Source organism: Macrotis lagotis, chromosome 1 (genome assembly GCF_037893015.1).
Source record: "Macrotis lagotis isolate mMagLag1 chromosome 1, bilby.v1.9.chrom.fasta, whole genome shotgun sequence".
Classification (NCBI taxonomy): domain Eukaryota; kingdom Metazoa; phylum Chordata; class Mammalia; order Peramelemorphia; family Peramelidae; genus Macrotis; species Macrotis lagotis.
Window position 1 is genome coordinate 104,187,543 of NC_133658.1, and position 20,022 is coordinate 104,207,564.

Genomic DNA, 20,022 nt, shown 5'->3' on the forward strand with positions numbered 1-20,022 from the left:
TTTAAATTCATTTTATTTTCTACTGATGTCCTCTCATTATTGAGGAGAATTTGACTCAATGGTGAAAGAACCTCAACAGTGTTTTTTTTTTTTTTTAGGTTTTTTGGTAAGGCAAACAGGGTTAAGTGGCTTGCCTAAGGCCACACAGCTAGGTAATTATTAAGTGTCTGAGACCAGATTTGAACCCAGGTATTCCTGACTCCAGGGCTGGTGCTTTATCCACTATGCCACCTAGCTGCCCCTCAACAGTGTTTTTCAGTAAATACTGACCTGGAAAGTTTCTTGAATCTGGACTAACTTTCCTGTGGACCCATATAAGAAGAGGTTTGGGTACTTTATATTCAGTTTATAATCCGTGATTCTGTGATCTGTAAGCCTGGCATTAAACTCAGAATATACATGAAGAAATTGAGGTTCAAAGAATTTATTCATGTGATGACTTATTCATATTTAAAAATATAGGTGAACAAGATTTTAAAGTGAATCCAAATCCAGACCCCTTTCCACTGTCAGAGTCAAAAACCTACCTTTTTTAAAAATTTCCTTCTTTTCACTTTCAGGAACCACCCTGTTTTCCAGAGTGAAGATGCAGCAAGGGAGCTGCACTCTGAGTCTGGCATAGCAATAATTCTTTATATTCCCTTTTGGATGAATACTGCTGCCACTAAATCACAAAACTGATGGTCCTTGAGCTCAGGCAAACACCAACAGACATAGAAGTGAAGCCCTTCTATGAAGGGACTTTTTGTCACTAGACAACCTCACTTCATTGTGCCACACCATTTGATTCTTTGTCAAATCACAAATATGTAAATCAAAGTTTAATCTTGTTGCCTTGGGTCTCCTAATAGAGGAAGCCTGATTTGCATCTAATTTTTCTCCCCCAATTGAATAAAGAAAATTTTTTTTACTTTTATACTCTGTGAGTTCTTAGGTTGTCTCTTTGGTAATTTGTTACCAGACTTAACATCACTTTACTATAATCCTTTTCTTATGTTCTTTGCTATATATAATAATACCATATTCTTTTTATTAGAGTTATTACTGTTCAGTAATTTTAGCCATGTCTGACTCTTCTTGACCCCATTCCATGGTTTGTTGGGGATTTTTTAGGTTTTTGCAAGGCAAATGGGGTTAAGTGGCTTGCCCAAGGCCACACAGCTAGGTAATTATTAAGTGTCTGAGAGCAGAATTGAACCCAGGTACTCCTGACTCCAGGGCTGGTGCTTTATCCACTGCTCCATCTAGCCACCCCCATTCCATGTTTTCTTGATGAAGATGCTAGTGATTTGCCATTTTCCTTCTCCAACTCATTTTACAGATAAGAAAATTCAAAGTACTTTACTATTTTACCATTCTTAAGAAATGATTGTCTAGTCTCTATTTGAAGACCTCCAATGAAGGGGAAACCATTCCTTTTTAGGCAAACTCTATTCAGGGAAGCTTTTGCTTGAGTTAAACTTGTATTCTTGGCCACTGACACATTCCTAGTTCTGCCATATGGAACCAAGTCTTATCTTATTTGATAAGGTGTTTTAAGTATTGCAAAAGGTATTTGGTCCAGTAGCCTCAACTGATCCATATATAACATCTCCATTTCCTCTTTCTAATCCATCTTTTTCTAAAAGAAAGATTCATATCAGAATTTTGAGTAGATGATCTGCACATTATTTCTCTTTTAGATATGGATAAGACATTTTCTTTAATTTATATTATTCAGATTAGTATAACAAGTATGAGGCAGCTAAATGGTATAGTGGATAAAGTACTGGCATGGAGCAAAGAAGATTTAACTTCCTGAGTCTAAATCTGGCCTCAGATGCATACTAGTTATGTAACCTTGGGCAAATCACTTAAGCACAACATCCTGTTTGCCTCAGTTTCCTCAACTATAAAATGTGTTGAAGAAAGAGACAAATTATTTCAATATCTTTGGCTAGAAAACTCCAAGTGAGATCCTGAAGAATTAAATATGACTGAAAACATTAGAAGTTGATGATCTCTTTCCACCCTCTGAGTGAAAGATGGTCTACCTGTTTTCTTTGGATAATTTGAAGTATTATGGATCTTTTTTTTCACAACCATTGAATTTGCACACAGTTGACAATGAGTCTTTACTTCAATGATAGAGCAAGAACGAACTGATAAGCATTTCACCATAAAACATGTTCTTCCCAATACCTGAGAGCATAGGCACAAAACTCAGTTCAGATCCAAATGGCACTGGTCCCACTGAGTAAAGCACAAAAGTGGGATCAATGCTATATGAGACTTTATTTGAGTTGGTATTGACATGAGTCAAGAAGATTGTTCCCAAATGCTATTTGAGTTGCAATCGAGTCAGCTATAGTATCTGATCTATAACCCAGCCTCTGGGATGCCAGGATACTTACAAACTGCAAATTTTTAGACAAACTATCTAATTCATATTCCAAAGACTTTAATTTTTTACTTTAAATCACAACATAAGTTCCTAAAAAGACTGCTTTTGCACTTCCATTTTAATATAGTCAGAAGCCAGGAATTTCAGACTAATAATTGGCACATCCTGGGATGAGAATAATGATAAAGGTAAATAAGTCCATTCCTTAGGTCTCTTCAGACTTTGGGTTCCTGTTGTGATAAAGTGATAAATGCTCAATAAAGGTTACAAAGGAACAGCAGAATGGATACATTGTATTTTGAAAAGGAAGATTATAGCCCTTACTTGTGTGTTCCCTTAGGGAAAGTAAAGGTATATGTCACATGTTCCTGACAATGACAAAATATAAAAGCTGAGTCCTACTGCAAGTAAAACTGTTAGTCTTGTTAGAAATTAGGTATATGTATCATGAGAAATGTCCATCGGGCACACTTTTCTTTGTCAGTATGGTGTAGAGATTAATCAGAGGAAAAATTGGAAGAACGGTAGACTCTCAAAGAGTCCTTAGTGAAAACATATGGGGTCAAGTATGAAGGACAGTATGAATGAAGGATAAATTTATTTAAATTGCTGAAAAACTTATTTGAAGCAACAAATATGAGGAGTTGTAATCATAAATGAATTATAAAGTCAGCACTTATTTTTCAATGGAAAATATTCCTAACCAGGAATAGAACATGTTTCTTGCAATTCAGTTGAATTCCTGTACCATTGTCACTGATATAAAGTTGTTTTGTATAGCATAAAAAAAATCTGCTGATTAGTTTAATTCTGGGATTTTGTTATTTGAAATGTATACAATGAATTTGGCTTCATACCTATTCTAAAAGAACAAAATAATAATAGAAAGAGGGATAAAACAGTCAAGTAATAAAAGTCACACTATATGCAATGTGTCTCACAGGTCCAGTGCCAAGCAGAAGCTTATCAAATATAATAAGGTTAAACCTAAAAGTACCTAGCTCTATGGGCACTAGCTTTCAAGGTGTGGAGATTATTTATATCTTGAAATAAAAATCATAATTTTTACACGATAAGATAATAAATGAATGGTTTAGATTCTTTCAGAGCTATTTTTGCTCTAACAACTATTATGAATAAAAAAATAAATAAATTCAAGGGTTTGGTTTTATGTATTTGGGAAGTACATTGATAGGTAGAGCCTGGATTAAGGACAATTCTTTTTGAAAATAACCATTAATTAGAAAATAATGCATTAATAGAATGCTATAGTGTGTCCAATAGAAACCACAGATATACTTGATGTATTCTAATGAATAATAACAAGCTAAATGATTGTAAAATCATGATTTATGCTTTAGATAGGATTCATATATTTATTTTAACAATAGAAACCATTTTTAAAGAGCTTTGAGCATGTTCATCGTTATTTCATGGTAGTATAATTATTAAAAAACCTATTTAGCTTTCAGAACCTGGTAAATCAGAACAAGATACCTTGAATTTAGATGAATGACACTGAGGAACAGTGTTTCAGAATTGGAACACACAAACAATTGGTTGAACAAAGGCTATATGGCTCTGCCAGGTAAATCTTGTCAATTGTATATAATTTAAGTTTCAAACATAAAGACTTGCCTTTCTTCATTTTAATGCATATATAATGCAAAAAATCATATTAACTGGAGCAGAATTACTTTTCTCCTTCCTTGATAATTCTAGGCATGATTTAACATGATATCAACTGAAAAATAAGATTGGTAGTTAGAAATTGCTTAATTTCTGAATTGATCCAGCCTTCCTCTAAAACAAATAGATCTGTTCTCTTGAGAATTTTTCCTAAAATCATTTCCTAAAAAGATTTGATTTTCTGTGAATGAATCAAGATTTCCTTGATTTATCTTTGCAAAGGCATAAAAAAGGCCCTGAAGAGTCAATAAAGATAAGTAAAAGTGTCATCATTTTAACAATATGGAAATCAGTCCCAAATAGATGGATATGGTTATAGAATTAATGTTGTATTTTACCATGATCATTGGAAACATTTTATGTTATTACTTTTGTACATTGATAGGATTATACTTATAAATTATTGTTAAATTCATAATAAAGATTTTTTTATGATTTTAAAAGGTTGAATATTGTAGGATAAAAAGAATTATGGTTCATTTATATCAGCAAAGGCTTTCTTATGTGCTCAATTATACAAATCATAAACTAGTAATGACAAAAATTGTATTTACTTTACATTTCTATTCACACTTTGCTTAAAATACTTCCATGTACATTTCTTTGTAGATACATTGGGAAAATTAACTGTTTAGTTAACTGGGTAAATATTCCTATAGTTACCTTAGCACATCTTATGGATTCAAGCCTGACACTTCATGCACAGTGATAGCATTGGCTTCTATTTATCCTTTTATCATTTGTTTGCTACATAATCTTGAATAAGCAGTAAAACCTCTGACCCTCAATTTTCCCATTTTTGTCCATTTAATGTACAAGGTTAGCTGAATGTCAGATAGTACAGTAAATGAGAAAGCAAACTGAAAAGTATAAAATCCTAAGTGAATCTGTATAATTATATTTCAAATATAAACAAATGAAAATAATACAAAGTCATATCCCCTCAAAATAATCATGTGTTATTTGACTAAGATTGATGGAATTGGGGCCAATTTTAAGATGAGAAGATGATGTAAAATATTATTTTTATTGACTTCCAAGAATTTACCTATGTAATTTATAGTAGAGAGTTGTCAGACTCCATCAGGTTATTTAAGTATGAAATCCAAATATAACATGGAGCAATCAGGGATGTAAAGCATAGGTTTTTAAGTAGTCAAAAAAAGAGGGAAATTCCCAAGCAATCTGTATGTAAAAAATATATTATTTTCATTTATTACTTGAAGATATAATTCTCCAGTCTATTTTCTAATATGATGGATATATATTTTTTATCCCAGAATTTAAGTTACACATTTGATCAAAATTAAGGATTACCCTAAACAAGAAATTTTAATCTATATAATAGACAGCAACAGAAAATAACATTTTATTCAACAAATAACATAAATCATGGGCTATAGTGTTTCAATTCAATAACATTTTGAAATTAGTTTCATGCTGATTAAACACAAATAATATTTTATAATAAAAAATCACTATAATTCTTACTAATGACAATCAGCATTATATCACCACTGTCAGATTGATCAGTCTATTTTAGAGACTTCTCTATTGCCTGCTTTACTGTTTTTGAGATTTATGAGTTGTTAGATAGATTCAAGTTAATATAATACCTTAATTTGCCATAGAACCGTATGAATCTCCTTTATAGTTCCATCAGTTGTGCTGTGAAAATATGCATGTTCAGATACAGGTATATATGAGTCTATATATATGTTTGTGTCTGTTTTATATAGTGTGTGTGTTTTAATCACTGAAATATACAAAGAGCACTTTTCTTCAAACCACTAAGGTGGAGTAAATATTTTGTGTGATCTAAAGTTTAAAAAAAAATTCCCATAGAATGCCAGTCATCCCAATGAACTCTGTCTATATGTGTGTGTGTATTAAACATTTGCATATAAATGTGTATATGTATATATAAAGCAACATATACACATGAGTAAAATGCACTAGAGGTAAACTGAGGTATATTGAAGCACAATTTATTAACAATGATATATATAGCTGTTAATAAAGCTGGTTATTTTGGTTATTCATAAAACAAGTAACCACCATGAGGAAAGGAAAACCCTTTTTATTGACAAATAGGAAAAGGGCTTGAGTATTTGGAGATCACAATTAGCAATAGTTGGGGAAAGTAAGCTGGCAATCAGGTGTGGCTAATGACACTCCTCTCTAACAATTAAGGAATGTTAATTGTTTTATGGGAATCACATATCTTTTAATCTAGGCTAGGATACAAGAACCACCTCATCTGGTCTCTATCAAACCCTATAAACTGTACAAAGAGAATTGTCTTTTTCTGTTTGCCTAGGGGTGGGGTAGGGGAATGAGATAGGGAATGATACCAGGTTAACCAGGTTAAACTGACTGGGGTTTACAGAAAACAAGCAGATATCTCAGGTCAAGTTAGTTAAGTCTTATAGAAAATAAGTAGATGTCTCCAGAATTAACCACATGAGGGATACATTCTTTTACTACTATACCTCTAAGCCAATTCTGACTAGAAAAGGCTACATCCTTGAACTTAACTGTAGAACTGAGAAATGGGACTTGACAAAATGGGAAATAGGGCTAATTACAGAAAAGAACCAATTATTAATTGATACAAAATGATTTTGATTTCCTCATTATTCAAGCCCTTATATTCTCAAATAATAAGTCAATATGGGCTATTATGAATCAAAACATCAATGTTTTTAAGTAAATATTTCATCAGAACTTCCAAATCCTAAATCAAATACAATGTAATTTTCTGAACAAGTCAAATCCAAAGTTAATGGAAGCTACAAAGAAGTTCCTAAAAAGAACATGAAAACACATCATTTCAAAGCAGATGCAACACATACAAATTCTAGGACTATAGTCCCATGCTGATTTCACTGGTAAAGCTAGAATAAACTTTTGTGCAGTTTTTTTGAAGCAGCTAGTTCAAAACTGAGATAATAAATTACAAAATACAAAAGTACAGATTACAATTCAAAATCTGAATTGGTGGAGTGGAATGCTTTTTTTGTTTGTTTTTCTCTTTGATCATACTGCTTGTCAAAATTTTTCTGAGAAATATCTGACACAATTCCTAAAATGTTTATTAAAATAACAGATAATGCAAAAAGTAAAAGATAATGTAGCAAACAGAACCCACAAACAATAGACTTAGAGGCTCTCTATATTAGCCACTCTCCTCAATTATGCAAGTAGACTGTGTCAGGAAAAAAATAGAAGTATAGGTTTATGTACAATTGGGAAAATTAATACTGTAATTAAAGACTTATAAAATGTTCATGATCACATTTGATTATCTTAAGGCAGCTCCCAAAATATGTCACCAATATAGTATGCTGTTTATATGAAGCACTTTGATGTGGAACACAAGCCTAGTAGTCTAGAAATTGTTTGGAATACTTAGTAAATATTTTGGAATCAGGTACAAAGAGACCTTCAGAGTCAGTTTATATAACTATCTCAATTATTAAAAGAGGACACTGAAATGCAGAAGTTTAAGAATTTTTTTTATTTTAGGTTTTTGCAAGGCAAATGGGGTTAAGTGGCTTGCCCAAGGACACACAACTAGGTAATTCTTAAGTGTCTGAGACCGGATTTGAACCCAGGTACTCCTGACTCCAAGGCTGGTGCTTTATCCACTATGCCACCTAGCCGCCCCAAGTTTAAGAGTCTTTACAGAGAAAATGAATGGGAGAGTCAGGGTTCAAATTTTTCTTAGATTCCACATTGAGCATGAGCATTGGAGATTGGAGAGAAGAGGGAAGGGAGACTGGTGGCTCTACTGAGGAATATAACTATCAGTAAAATGAGCTGGAGGAGGAAATGGAAAATCATTCCAGTATCTTTATAAGAAAACCCCAAAAGTGTTCACAAAGAGTCAGACATAACTTAAAAATAATTAAACAACAAACTGAAGAACAACCTGTCCTCCCCAAAATAACAGGCAAAGAAATGCCTTCTTTATTTTATACATTATAAACATTATATTTTGTAAAGTATATCTTATTCTACAAGGAACAACATTTTAGATGACTTCTTGGTGGTTGTGTGGATGCTGTCCAAAGAAGTTCAGATGGTCAGAAAATTCTTAACTATAAAGTTTAAACATATATAGGGGGTCAGACCTCACTCTGGAATAGGAAATGTGTGGAAATAAAAGAGGTAAGACCTTAAATGCCAAGCTAAATCTCACATTTACAGGTAAAATCAATGATAGAAGCTTGAACTGACTGTGATTATCTTCAGTAACCATAATTAAGTTGCTGGGGCTGATTTCAGGAAGAAACCCATTTATCCACTAGTTTGCATGTCCCTTTTATCATTGTTGTTTATATCTTCCTTCCAATTAAAATCTTGATTATCAACCTGTAATTCTCTTGAGAGAGTGTTCACCACTCCCTTGTTCCTTTCTTTAGTTCTGTTGCTAGGAGCATTAGAACATCTACAGCACCAACAGCATGTATGTTAATATACAATATGTGGAATTCAAATGCAGTATTCATTCAAGCCATTACCTTAGTTTCTAAACAACTTTATAGCCTTCATCAGTGAAATTCAATCAAATTAAAAAATCTTTGTGTTGTATGTTTATTACATACAAGTCACTGTGCTAGCCACGGGTGACGCTAAGATTCTTGAAAAAACTGGACAGGTTTTCAAGGTCTATAATTTAATGGAATGACTTCTTGGAAATTTTCTATTTCCCTCAGTCATATCTGCATGATCCTGGGAACTAATACACCTGGGCCTACTTTGTTTCTTTTAGCAGTCCTAATTATCTTATAATATGTTTTGGTATTCTGATTACTCTGTAACAGTTTGTTTTCTCTCCTGGAAAATATATTTCTGCAACAAGGATATATATTATCTTTACCTTTTTCCCCCACCCATAAATATTGAAGTTAAAACATTTTAAATTCCACAGGGAAATCAAGCTTCATTCAATCATTCATCCACTCATGTACTCATTCATTTGTTTATTCATATAACAATCAGTTGTTATGTATCTACCAGAAAGTGAGCTATGTATTGGAAATACAAAAAAAAAAATGAAAGAGCCCTGCCTTCTATGAGCCTAAATGCAACTGGAATAAATTATACTTTTAACAGCAAGTGCTCATAATGCTAAAACTAACATTGGAAACATCCAAAAAAGATTATTTTTTTGGCATTTTTTCCCTTTAAATAGCAAACATTTATTGACTATCTATATGCTCAGCACTCCCTAAAAACTGCAGGGGAAACAAGTATTAAGGTATAGTTGCTGCATTACATCATATATTGTCCTTTTAGAGATCTCATACCTTTGAACTCTTTATTTGAAAAAAAAACTGAAATGCCAATCTACAAAGGGAGAAATATGAAATGAAATAATAATTTTTTTACAAAATCACTTAGTCAAACACAATTTCATTCCCTTAATGTATTTCATTGTGTTCTTATTACCATAGTTAAGTTGAACATATGTCTCAACTTTAGATGGTCTTTTTTTAATCTGGCTAGCCTCATTAACCTGTCTATTCTTGCTCCATCACAACACCTGCTAGGATGCTGTTGCCCATTAAGATGATTCTGATGTTGAATAAAATACTGGCTCAGACCTGGTCTATCATAAGGGGAGCAGCTGTATTCTATATTTATCTCCTAAAAACATTCTGCAATGGTCAAAGTAGAAGGGGAAGACTATAATATTGTAAGTCCTCTAATCCTTCTGAATTTATTGCTTAACACCTTCCCCCTGTGCTATCTTCTCTCTAACTGCTTTATTTATTTCTCCCACAATTGCTGATTTATCATCATAAGAACATATAGGTATTAGCCAATGTGCTTGCATGGGGCCAAAAAGAACTCTTAATAATCATTATTAGCAGAGATGATTTTGCAGTTCCTCAGTAGGGAGCTGACATGACTGTGAAGCTGACCTTTTGAAACCTGAATGGATAAACTTCAGAGGTGACTGACTAATCACCAAGACATAGAGATTTTTGACTTTATCAAGATTTCCCTGATCTATTCATATGGAAATTCTTGAAATTTTAAAGTAAAGTTGCTGGTTTGGAATGAATGCTTCAAAATGTGTTTTTATTAAAGTTATGCATTTATTCACAAACTTTAAGGCCAGGAATATGTATTGCTTATATGTTCTGTACCAGAGTGCCCAGAACATGGTAGATACTCAAAAAATATGCAATGAATGAGTGAATGAGTATTCCTACACTGATAATTATTAAAGATGAATCCTGGATTATAAATATGTTAGCAGAGCTATTACTAAAATGGAATACTTGGGACTTTGCTTCAAGGTATCAAATTGACAGGTTGATGACAGCAGTGAAGACCTTAAGCAGGATAGAAGAAACTTGGTATAATATCCAATGTACAAGAATAATTAGTTAAAATAGGATTTTATAATATAGAATGCTTCCTTTCTCCAGTAACCATAATCTATATGACTAAGATCTCTGGTCTGGCAAAGTTCTTTTTATTCTTTAAATGATAGTAAATTTGGGGCATATTTTTTCATCACTTGTCCAATGTGCAAAATGTTAAGGGTCTTGATGCTGGGCTAATACAGTGGTTTTTAATTAGTGTTTGTGTGCGTGTGTGTGTGTGTGTGTGTGTGTGTGTGTGTGTGTGACTGATCCCCTTTGACAATCTTAGTAAAAACTAGAAACTCATTAATTTTCAACCAAAAGTTAGTGAAAATAAACATATATATACATATATATATGTATAAATACATATATATTTTCCAATTCAAATTTTTATACCTTTTTTCAGGAATCCATGAGTACAAGATTAAGAACTCTGAGGCTAGTCCAACATGCTACTAATTAGTTCACTTTCACTGGCAAATATTGTGCCTTGAAATAAAAGTAGTAAGTAGATATTTCTACACTTAAAATCAGAAATGACAAAAAGCAACTATTAATCCCCTTTCCTTCTCTTCACCTAACTTGTTTGAAATAATCAAAAGTGTTCAATCAACTGCACTTAAAACTAATTATTTCAATTTCTCTGATCTTAAAATTTTAATGTTTGAATGAACTAGTGATAAAGTATTGATACAATAGTTGTCTAAAGAATGGAAAAGATTTGATCACTGAAAGCATCATGTGAATTAAAGTATGTGAAATGCTTGAAGGTAAATGGCACTTATCTCAGGGCTTATAGCTCCTCATTAAAACATAATGTGGCTATCACAAAGATTAGAATATTGTCGAGATGAAGATGGCAATCATATGAGGTTGACTTTTCAATTTGAAAAACAAAGTCCATGACCTTCTTTAAAGGGATCTTTTGCTTAAAAAATACTACCGTGCAAAAAACCCCAAAGATTACATACATGTTATTATTCACTTTTGAAAACAATTGTTTACTTTGTGAAAGTGATTTGTTTGTAATTCAGTGTAATGTTCTTTTTAGACACACTTGGTATTCCCACATCTGTTCATCATTATCATCATCATCATCATTATCATCATCTCTAGCATTTATATGGTACTTTAAGTTTTGTAAGCCCTTTACATTTGTTTCTCATTTGATACAACAATCTTATGAGGTAGATATTATTATTATTATTATTATTATTATTATTATTATCATTATCCCCATTTTATTTTAGAAACCAGGAAACTGAAGATAAAAGTTGTCAAGTGACTTGCTCAGGATCACACACAGCTGGAATGCAGTTGAACACAACTCCTCCTGACTCCAAGTCAAATATTCTAGTAACTGTATCACCTAGCTCCTTCTTTATTTGGATAACATTTCATTCTGCAGCCTTCTCTTTTAAATGAAGCCTCCTGAAAAGGGTTCCTATTCTAGAAGTCCATTATTAACTAGAACAAATATTATTTTGGGTATATGTACAAGCACAACAAAATAATTCTGAAAGACAGCTCCCAATAAATCTTTGATGGTAGCTCGTGCTCTCTTTAATTGGATGAAAATGAAAATTATGCTCAGAATAATTTCAGATCAATTTAAGGTGCATGTATTAAGACATCCTAGTATTGCTGATACAAAGCTTGATTTGACACAAAAACATTTTACAAAGCTCTTACAAGCAACTAAAGGAAAGACAAGTACACAAATAATTCAGATACAAAGGAAGTGCAATAGAATGGAGCTCATTTACAAGTATGAACAGAAAAGTGGGGTGAGGGGAAGCAAAGGAGCCAGAGATGTACCTCATTTTTGTCACCTCTGATTTTGAAAAATTGAGGGCATACAGAGTATATATACCCAACTCTTTGCAATCATAGGAGGCTCAGTTCTGCCTCCTCTCTCCCTCACAACTCATTCTTGAATATGAGTAATAAATAATAGAGATCGATCAAAAAACATCTTTTATGCATTATTCTATTCTAGACAATGTACTGGGTGCTGAGGAGATAGAAATTAAGTGATGTATCTCTTGATCTCAAAGAGCTTAAATCCCACAAGGGAAAAAAAAAGACAGACATATGTAAGTAGGCAAATGATAAATACAAAAGAGATATAAGATAAATGTAAAAGACAGGCCACTAATATCTAGGGAACAGCAGAAAAGATTCAGGGTTATAGTAGGTGGTGGTTGCATTGATTGCTGATTAAAACTAGGATTCTGAAAGGCTGAGGGATGTAGTGAAAATTTTGAAAGTACAGTAGACATTGACATAAATGGATGATTCTCTATAATAGTTTTTAAAGTATATCAACAAATGAGCAAAACAGTATACTCAATTTCAAGTTTTATATTTATGCATTAAACTTGTTAGATTTGGATGCCCTATTTAATTAAGCTAATTAACCATAAAGGTGTGAATAGGCATTGTATAATTCACTTTAAAGGTGAAATGAAGGGAGAGGTAGAGGGTCGCTCTTAGCTTGCCTTAACAGCTTTTTATTTTGTCTCAATTAAAACATTTGCATAATAACTAGCATAAGAGTATTGCACATGCCTAATATGGTTGTTAGTTATAATTTTGAATTAATATATTCATTTTTGTCTCCCTTTTATTGAAAATGTGTTCTCAGGCCTATGAAAACAGTAAACTATCATTCTTTGCAAAAGTCATTAGTTGTGGGATTCTATGATTAATGGATGCATATTTTTTGTTTGATTTTGTTCAGATTGATAAATTTTATTATTCTGTCAAATCCCATTTTGTCAATCTAGCAACTCAGAATTTTGTCTCCCTAAATAATTCCCTGGGGAACTAATTGATTATTACATAAATACAGAAAAGTTAGGTCAACAAGCATCTATTAAATTCTTTCTTTGAGCCAAGAATTGAACTAAACACTGGGAATTCAAAGAAATGGAAATCTAGTCAATGTCCTCAAGGATCTCATTTTTTTTGCAAGGCAATGGCGTTAAATGCCTTGCCCAAGGTCACACAGCTAGGTAATTATTAAGTGTCTGAGGCTGGATTTGGACTCAGGTCCTCCTGACTTCAGGGCCAGTGCTCTATCCACTGTGCCATCCAGCTGCACCTAAGGATCTCATCCTTTAATGGTAAGACAGCCTAAACAGAAATGCTTAGATACAAGATAGATAAAATAGCCAACTCTTCACTTTATAAAAATCATCTTGGGGGCTAGATTAGACTGAGGCAAGATAAGGTAGGGATACTAGTGAGAAGGTTTCATAATGGTCAAGGTGGGAAATTATGTGGTCTTGAAACAGAACTCTAGTCTATTTAGTAGAAAGAAGATGCATAGGAGAGATGTTGTAAAGACAAAAACAAGATTTTATAATTAATTGAATATGATTCATTCTCTATGATGCTTTTATCTTTTGTGAGTCCCTAGTGCTAAGCTCAAGGTCTAAAATGTATTGATTCATTCCTATTTGTTGACTATATGAATGAATGAATAAAAGAATCCCTACTATAACATGTGTGATGTGATCACCCAGTCTCTGACCTTCGAGAAAAGGAGAGGAAGCCCTGATTTGTGAAGAACCTGATTTTGAGCAATTTGTTCTTTTCATGCTAGATGGAATGTAACATCTTCTTTCTTTACTGTCAAGTAGAGAAATTGGATTTCTTGAGAGAAAATAAATTTAATTAAAAGAAGTATTTTCAATAACTAAAGTTATTCTTAGACTACACTTTTAAAACAATAGTTGAACTGAGGATGATGGTGTTGATATTAAAAATTACTATTAGTGGAGTTGTGAACAGATCCAACCTTTCTAGAGAAAAATATGGAACTATAACCAAAGAGCAATAAAAATGTTCATACCCTTTGACCCAGCAATTGCAATTCTTGGACTATATCCATAAGAAATTGTAAAAAATGGGAAAAGTCTTACATTTTCCAAAATACTCATAGCAGCTCTTTTTGTAGTGGCAAAGAATTGGAAATTGAGGGGATGCCATCCATTGTGGAATGGTTAAGCAAGTTATGGTACATGAATACTATGGAATATTATTGTTTTATAAGAAGCCATAGATGGTTGGACTCTAGGGAAGCATGGGATGACTTACAAGAGCTCATGCTTAGTGAAGGGAGTAGAGCCAAGAGGACAATGTACACATTAACAGCATTATGAGATGAACAACCTTGATGGAAGCAACTCCTCTCGACAGTTTGGAGAGCTAGGACAACTGTATTTGACTGGTAATGGTCTATATTATTCCCAACCAGAGGAAGAAAAACAAAAGAAAACACACAGGGAAAAAAAAAACACCCCTACCAAATCTGATGAACACTTTATAAAAATTGTCTCTTATGTATTTCTTTCCCTTAATCCTAATTCCTCATGCCAAAAATTACTAATTTGTAAGTATGTTTAACAAAATATATATATGTAAAATGCTAATCTGACTGTTCCCTACTGAGGAGGGGAGAGTGGGAAGGAAGAATGGAGGGAAATGTTGTAACTTGGAAATATGCATATACAAATGGATGAAAAGGAAAAATAAAGAAAGAAAATTTTAAAAATTAAAATTACTATTACTACTACTATTGCTGCTGCTCTGTTACCATTACCACCACCATCATCATCATCTCCTCCACCACCACTACCACTACAGGTTCAAATTTATATAATGATTTGAAGTTTGCCCCATGGGGTATAAGCATCATATTCTTTAGATGTCCATTTCCACAATGATTCATATATATATATATATATATATATATATATATATATACATATATATGTATATATATATATATATGTATGTATTTGCTGTATGACATAAAGCCTTGTGAGTTTTGTTGCCAAATAATGTTAGCTAGAGCTAAATGATAAAAAATAAGAGCATTGATTACAATTTACCTACAACTAATTAGGGAACTCCCTTGGGGAAGACTTACCTTTGTCTGGACCTGACTGATGTCAAGCAGAAATATAATGTTAAGGAAGTGAAGAAAGACTGGTGAGATGGAAACAAGACTTACACCTCTATTGTTCACTACCCATTGGACTTGGCATATTTTGTTTTCTTTTATATTTAACTGCCACTTTAGCGCATTCCCACATTCTACATACAGCAATACTGGCACAGGTCCATCTGTGTCCTACTGTGTAAGTTGTATACAACAGGTACAGTAATTAATTAATAGGCCTATGGGGTATGCACCTGAGCACTAGGATCATTTTAGTTATTGTTAAGACATGTCTATATGTCTATATATTTTGTAAGAGAGAGCATATAAAACACTGTACCTTGCAAATAGATGACACTCAAACAACTGTAGATTGATTGTTTGATTGATTTATTGGTAAGGGATTATTGCCCCCCCAGAATAACTTAATTCAATTCAATAAACAATTCAACAAAGTTTCTGGATAATAGTACTGAAAATCCCTCTCATTAGATTTATGCAATTATCCTGCTATTGAATCTAATTCTTTAGGTGCGCAGATCATTAAATCCAACTATTTGGCATCCACACTTTGAGTTGATAGGTTCATACCAGCCTGAAAGGTGCAGGAGGCTATAAATCATGTTACCCACACAAATTATAAAAAAAGAAAAAACTTGGAAATGAACAGGAAGAAGCATTCCCTAGAAATCAGAGAAAGTAAAGGAACGTAGAAGAAAGATTCCACCAAATACTATCTCTTCTCAATCCATTGATTGTCAAATTCAGACATTTCCTAGTCCAAATTACCCCCAAAATTTGTTAAACCCTATTTCCATAATATCTCTTATATGTATCTCCTTCTCTTTTAATTTATTTTATTATTATTATTATTATTATTATTATTATTATTTAAGGCAATAGGGTTAAGTGACTTGTGTAAGTAACACAGCTAGGTAATTATTAAGTGTCTGAGGCCAAATTTAAACTCAGGTCATCCTGACTCCTGGGGCAGGGCTCTGCCCACTGCCCCACCTAACTGCCTCTGTGTCCCCCTCTCTTAACTTAAAAGTCAACCAATTTCAGGCTTTCATTTTCTTTTCCCTGATTTATTTTAATAGGACTGATAGTGTTTTCTCTGATCTCTCTCCCTTCTCAATTCTATCATCAACAAAGTTGTCAAAATAATCTCCTTAAAATAAAATTTGACTGCATTGCTCCCCTGCTCAAAACCCTTCAAGGGATCCCTATTACTTTAAAGAAAAAAAGGCATAGGCTGATATTCCACCTCCAGACTACCATTCTAGATTTATTTTGGGGGCATTAGAGGTCCTGAATTAAACTCTCAACTCCTTTACTTACAGCAGTGTGGAATGAAGCAATTCACTGGCCTGTAAAATAAGGGGTTTAAACTAAGCAATCTCAAGATGATTTTTAGGTCTAAAGTTAATGATGCTTCCTTTCAGACCTTATTTCATTTGTTTCTTTTAATACATTCCATGTCCCACTAAAATTAGAATATTACTTATTCTGTGATTCTGGAAGTTCTACCTCCAGCCTCCATAGACTATTCTTTATTACTGGAAAGTATTTACTCCCTCATCTTCAACTTTCTGTATCTGTATCTGTATCTTACTTCAAGATTCAGTTCAGGTCCTACCTCCTCCAAAAAAAATTTCCCAGTTGATAGCATTCTTTCCTTCTTTTAATTACTCTCTATTTACTTATTTCTATTCATGTGATAAGCTCCTATGGAAGCTTACAAAGCCTACAAAGTAAGTTTCTTGAAAGAACATGTGGTTTTATTTTTGTCTTTGTATGTTAACACCTGACACAGTGCTTTAGACCCAGTAGTAGGTTAATAACCAATGATTGTACTGAATTGGATAGAATTTTCAAACTTCCAAGTCAAATAATTGAGTTCAATACAATTTTCAAACTTGCTATTCAAATTCACATGGGTTCCATATAAACTTGCTACTGGAAAAGATCATAGAAGCTAGTGAGGGAACAAAGAAATGAAATCATCAAAACTATCATGCAATCACATGTGAAAATTTGTTTCTCTCCACCCAAGTATTACCATATTTATCTTCAATAGAAAAACATCATGATGCAGCACTTGTGCAACTCTCTATTAATTTCCTTGGCTAATGATATCAGATGTACTAAATCAGGGACGGTTAATGATCTGCATCCACCCAGAGTACAACACAAACAATTAAACCAAATTATCTTTGTTTCAGGAACTTTGCTTCTCAATGCAGATGCTTTTCATTTAGGAGAATGAGAGAATATGTCACTGTTGTCATATTTCTATTTTTCACCCCCCCCTCTACTGTCACTGACAGGAAAATGTAAAATATCAATTTTCTTGGGAGTCTTTTAAAATATCAAATCTCTTAGGAGTCTTTTCACTCCATAGTAAGGAAATTCTATGCATTCGGGGTCTTTTATACCTCTGATGCTGCACTGCATACAGCTTACTAACTTTAAATGACAAGGCTCAAAGCCTGGTGACACAAACCCTTGGTGTAGCTGAGAACTCGGTATCTAAGAAAACTTTCAGCTCCAAGAAATCTTGTTTCCTAATTGCTCATTAGCAAGTTTGTTGGGGGAAAGGACCATTTTTTTTTTATATCTAGTATTTTCCATAGCACTTTAAACTGTTCAAACCCAATACTCATTCCTATATTTATAAAGTGAATGAACTAATCAGTAGGGTTGGTTTGTGAATATGAGACATATCACTTTACATGGTCAGGACTCACTGACTCAGATCATGAAACGCTGAAAATATATCCTTTGTTCACAGGAATGAAAATACAGGGGGAAAATGATGGAGAGTGAAATGGGAATCAAGGGATTTATTTGTTTGTTTTGTTGGTGGTAGGATGTAGTTCATTGTTTTGAATTTTAACTTTTTCAAGAAAAATGAGTTTATGTAAAAAATGGTTGGGAAAAAGGTTTTTTTCTAATTTTTTATTTCCCAATTCCCTTTCCTCCATTATTTATCCATTTTATTTGCTCTCTTAATGTATACATTGTGGGGAGGGCTAGCACTAGGATTGTCTAGGGCTTATAAATATCAACATTGTAGAGCTAGTGGTTTTCTTTAAACAGAAAAGACTTCCTTTTTTCCTTTCCCATTATTCTCCAACATACAAAATACAGGTACACCTGCCTGCATGTGTGTGCATAATCAGAGCTAGAACAAAGACTTTCATTCCTTTATCCAAAAATTAACAAAAAACCTCTTTGTCAAACTGTCACATTGGATTAAAGTTGAATATGATTCTTCCTTTAACATGAATGTTCTCGAGGAGCAGACTCCGGGCTCCACCGCTGCCTTCTCTCGGGCTCTAGGCCGAGCTTCCCTGTGCCATGGTCAACGCGGAGCTCACCTTCATCACCATCAGGCCGGACAGCGTCCAGTGTGGCCTGGTCGGGGACATCATCAAACGTTTTGAGCAGAAGGGCTTCTGCCTCGTGGGCATGAAGCTGCTGAGGTCTTCAGAGGAACATCTGAAACAGCACTATGTTGACCTGAAAGACAGACCATTTTTCCCTGGGCTTGTGAAATACATGAACTCAGGGCCTGTTGTAGCCATGGTCTGGGAGGGCTTGAATGTGGTGAAGACAGGCAGAGTGATGCTGGGGGAGACCAACCCAGCTGATTCCAAGCCAGGTACCATTCGTGGGGACTTCCGCATTCAAGTTGCCAGGAACATCATTCATGGCAGTGATTCTGTAAAAAGTGCTGAGAAGGAGATCAGCTTGTGGTTTAAGCCTGAGGAGCTGGTTGATTATAAGTCTTGTGCTCATGACTGGATCTATGAATAAGGATTTTAAAAGTGGATGTAGACTGGACCTACTCCTTTTAGTAGATGTGGTATGCATGTGAATATTGTTGTCACTGAGTGTGAGTGTGTATATGTATGTCTCCATCCCTGAATACAACATTTCATGCCAGGGAATTGAAAGGAATTGGAACCGTCATTTTCTACCCCTGTAACCTTGTTCAATAAAGCCTTGGAAATAAGGGGCAAAAAACAAAACAAAACAAAACATGAATGTTCTCAATTTTTAATGAAAAGGAACTAGGACTTTCCTCCTGATAGAAAGGCTTACAGAAGGGTAACCTAAGGTAGGAGAGGTTACTGAGAGATATGATGTTAAATTAAAAAACTTTTCTAACATCATCTTAAGCATTTTAGATGAAATTAAAGGGAAAATAAAACCAAAAAGTTGGCAGTCCCTTCCCTACAGGAGTTTTTTGCTATTCTTTGCGCCAGTGACTCTTCATGGCTCCACTTGGGGTTTTCTTTAGAGAAATTTGCCATTTCCTTCTCCTGTTCATTTTACAGATGTGGAAACTGAGGCAAATGTCCAGTATCATACAGCTAGTCAGTGTCTGAAGTTAGATTTGAATTCAGGAAGATGAATCTGTCTGACCACAGGCCTGGCACACTAGCTACTCTGCCACCATTGCCCTCAAGGAGCCTGAGTTGTTCAATTGAAAGAATTTGCACATAAATATTTGCAAAGTAAATACAATGTGATTTGTCTATGAGTGTGTGAGCAAATTAAGGGGAATCTGTAAAAATTTCATTTAAGAGATGACATTTTAATTG

At 33.7% G+C, this 20,022-nt stretch overlaps 2 protein-coding genes across 24 annotated transcripts in view; one reads left to right on the plus strand and one right to left on the minus strand.

Moving 5' to 3' along the window:
• The window catches only part of NRXN1 (neurexin 1), a 1,421,526-nt gene that overhangs the window by 1,316,943 nt on the left and 84,561 nt on the right, over window positions 1-20,022 (minus strand). The window lies entirely within an intron of this gene.
• Window positions 18,773-19,430, plus strand: LOC141501727 (putative nucleoside diphosphate kinase). The gene has a single exon (XM_074205994.1). The coding sequence runs from the start codon at window positions 18,773-18,775 to the stop codon at window positions 19,229-19,231; it is 459 nt and encodes a 152-aa protein (XP_074062095.1). The 3' UTR covers window positions 19,232-19,430.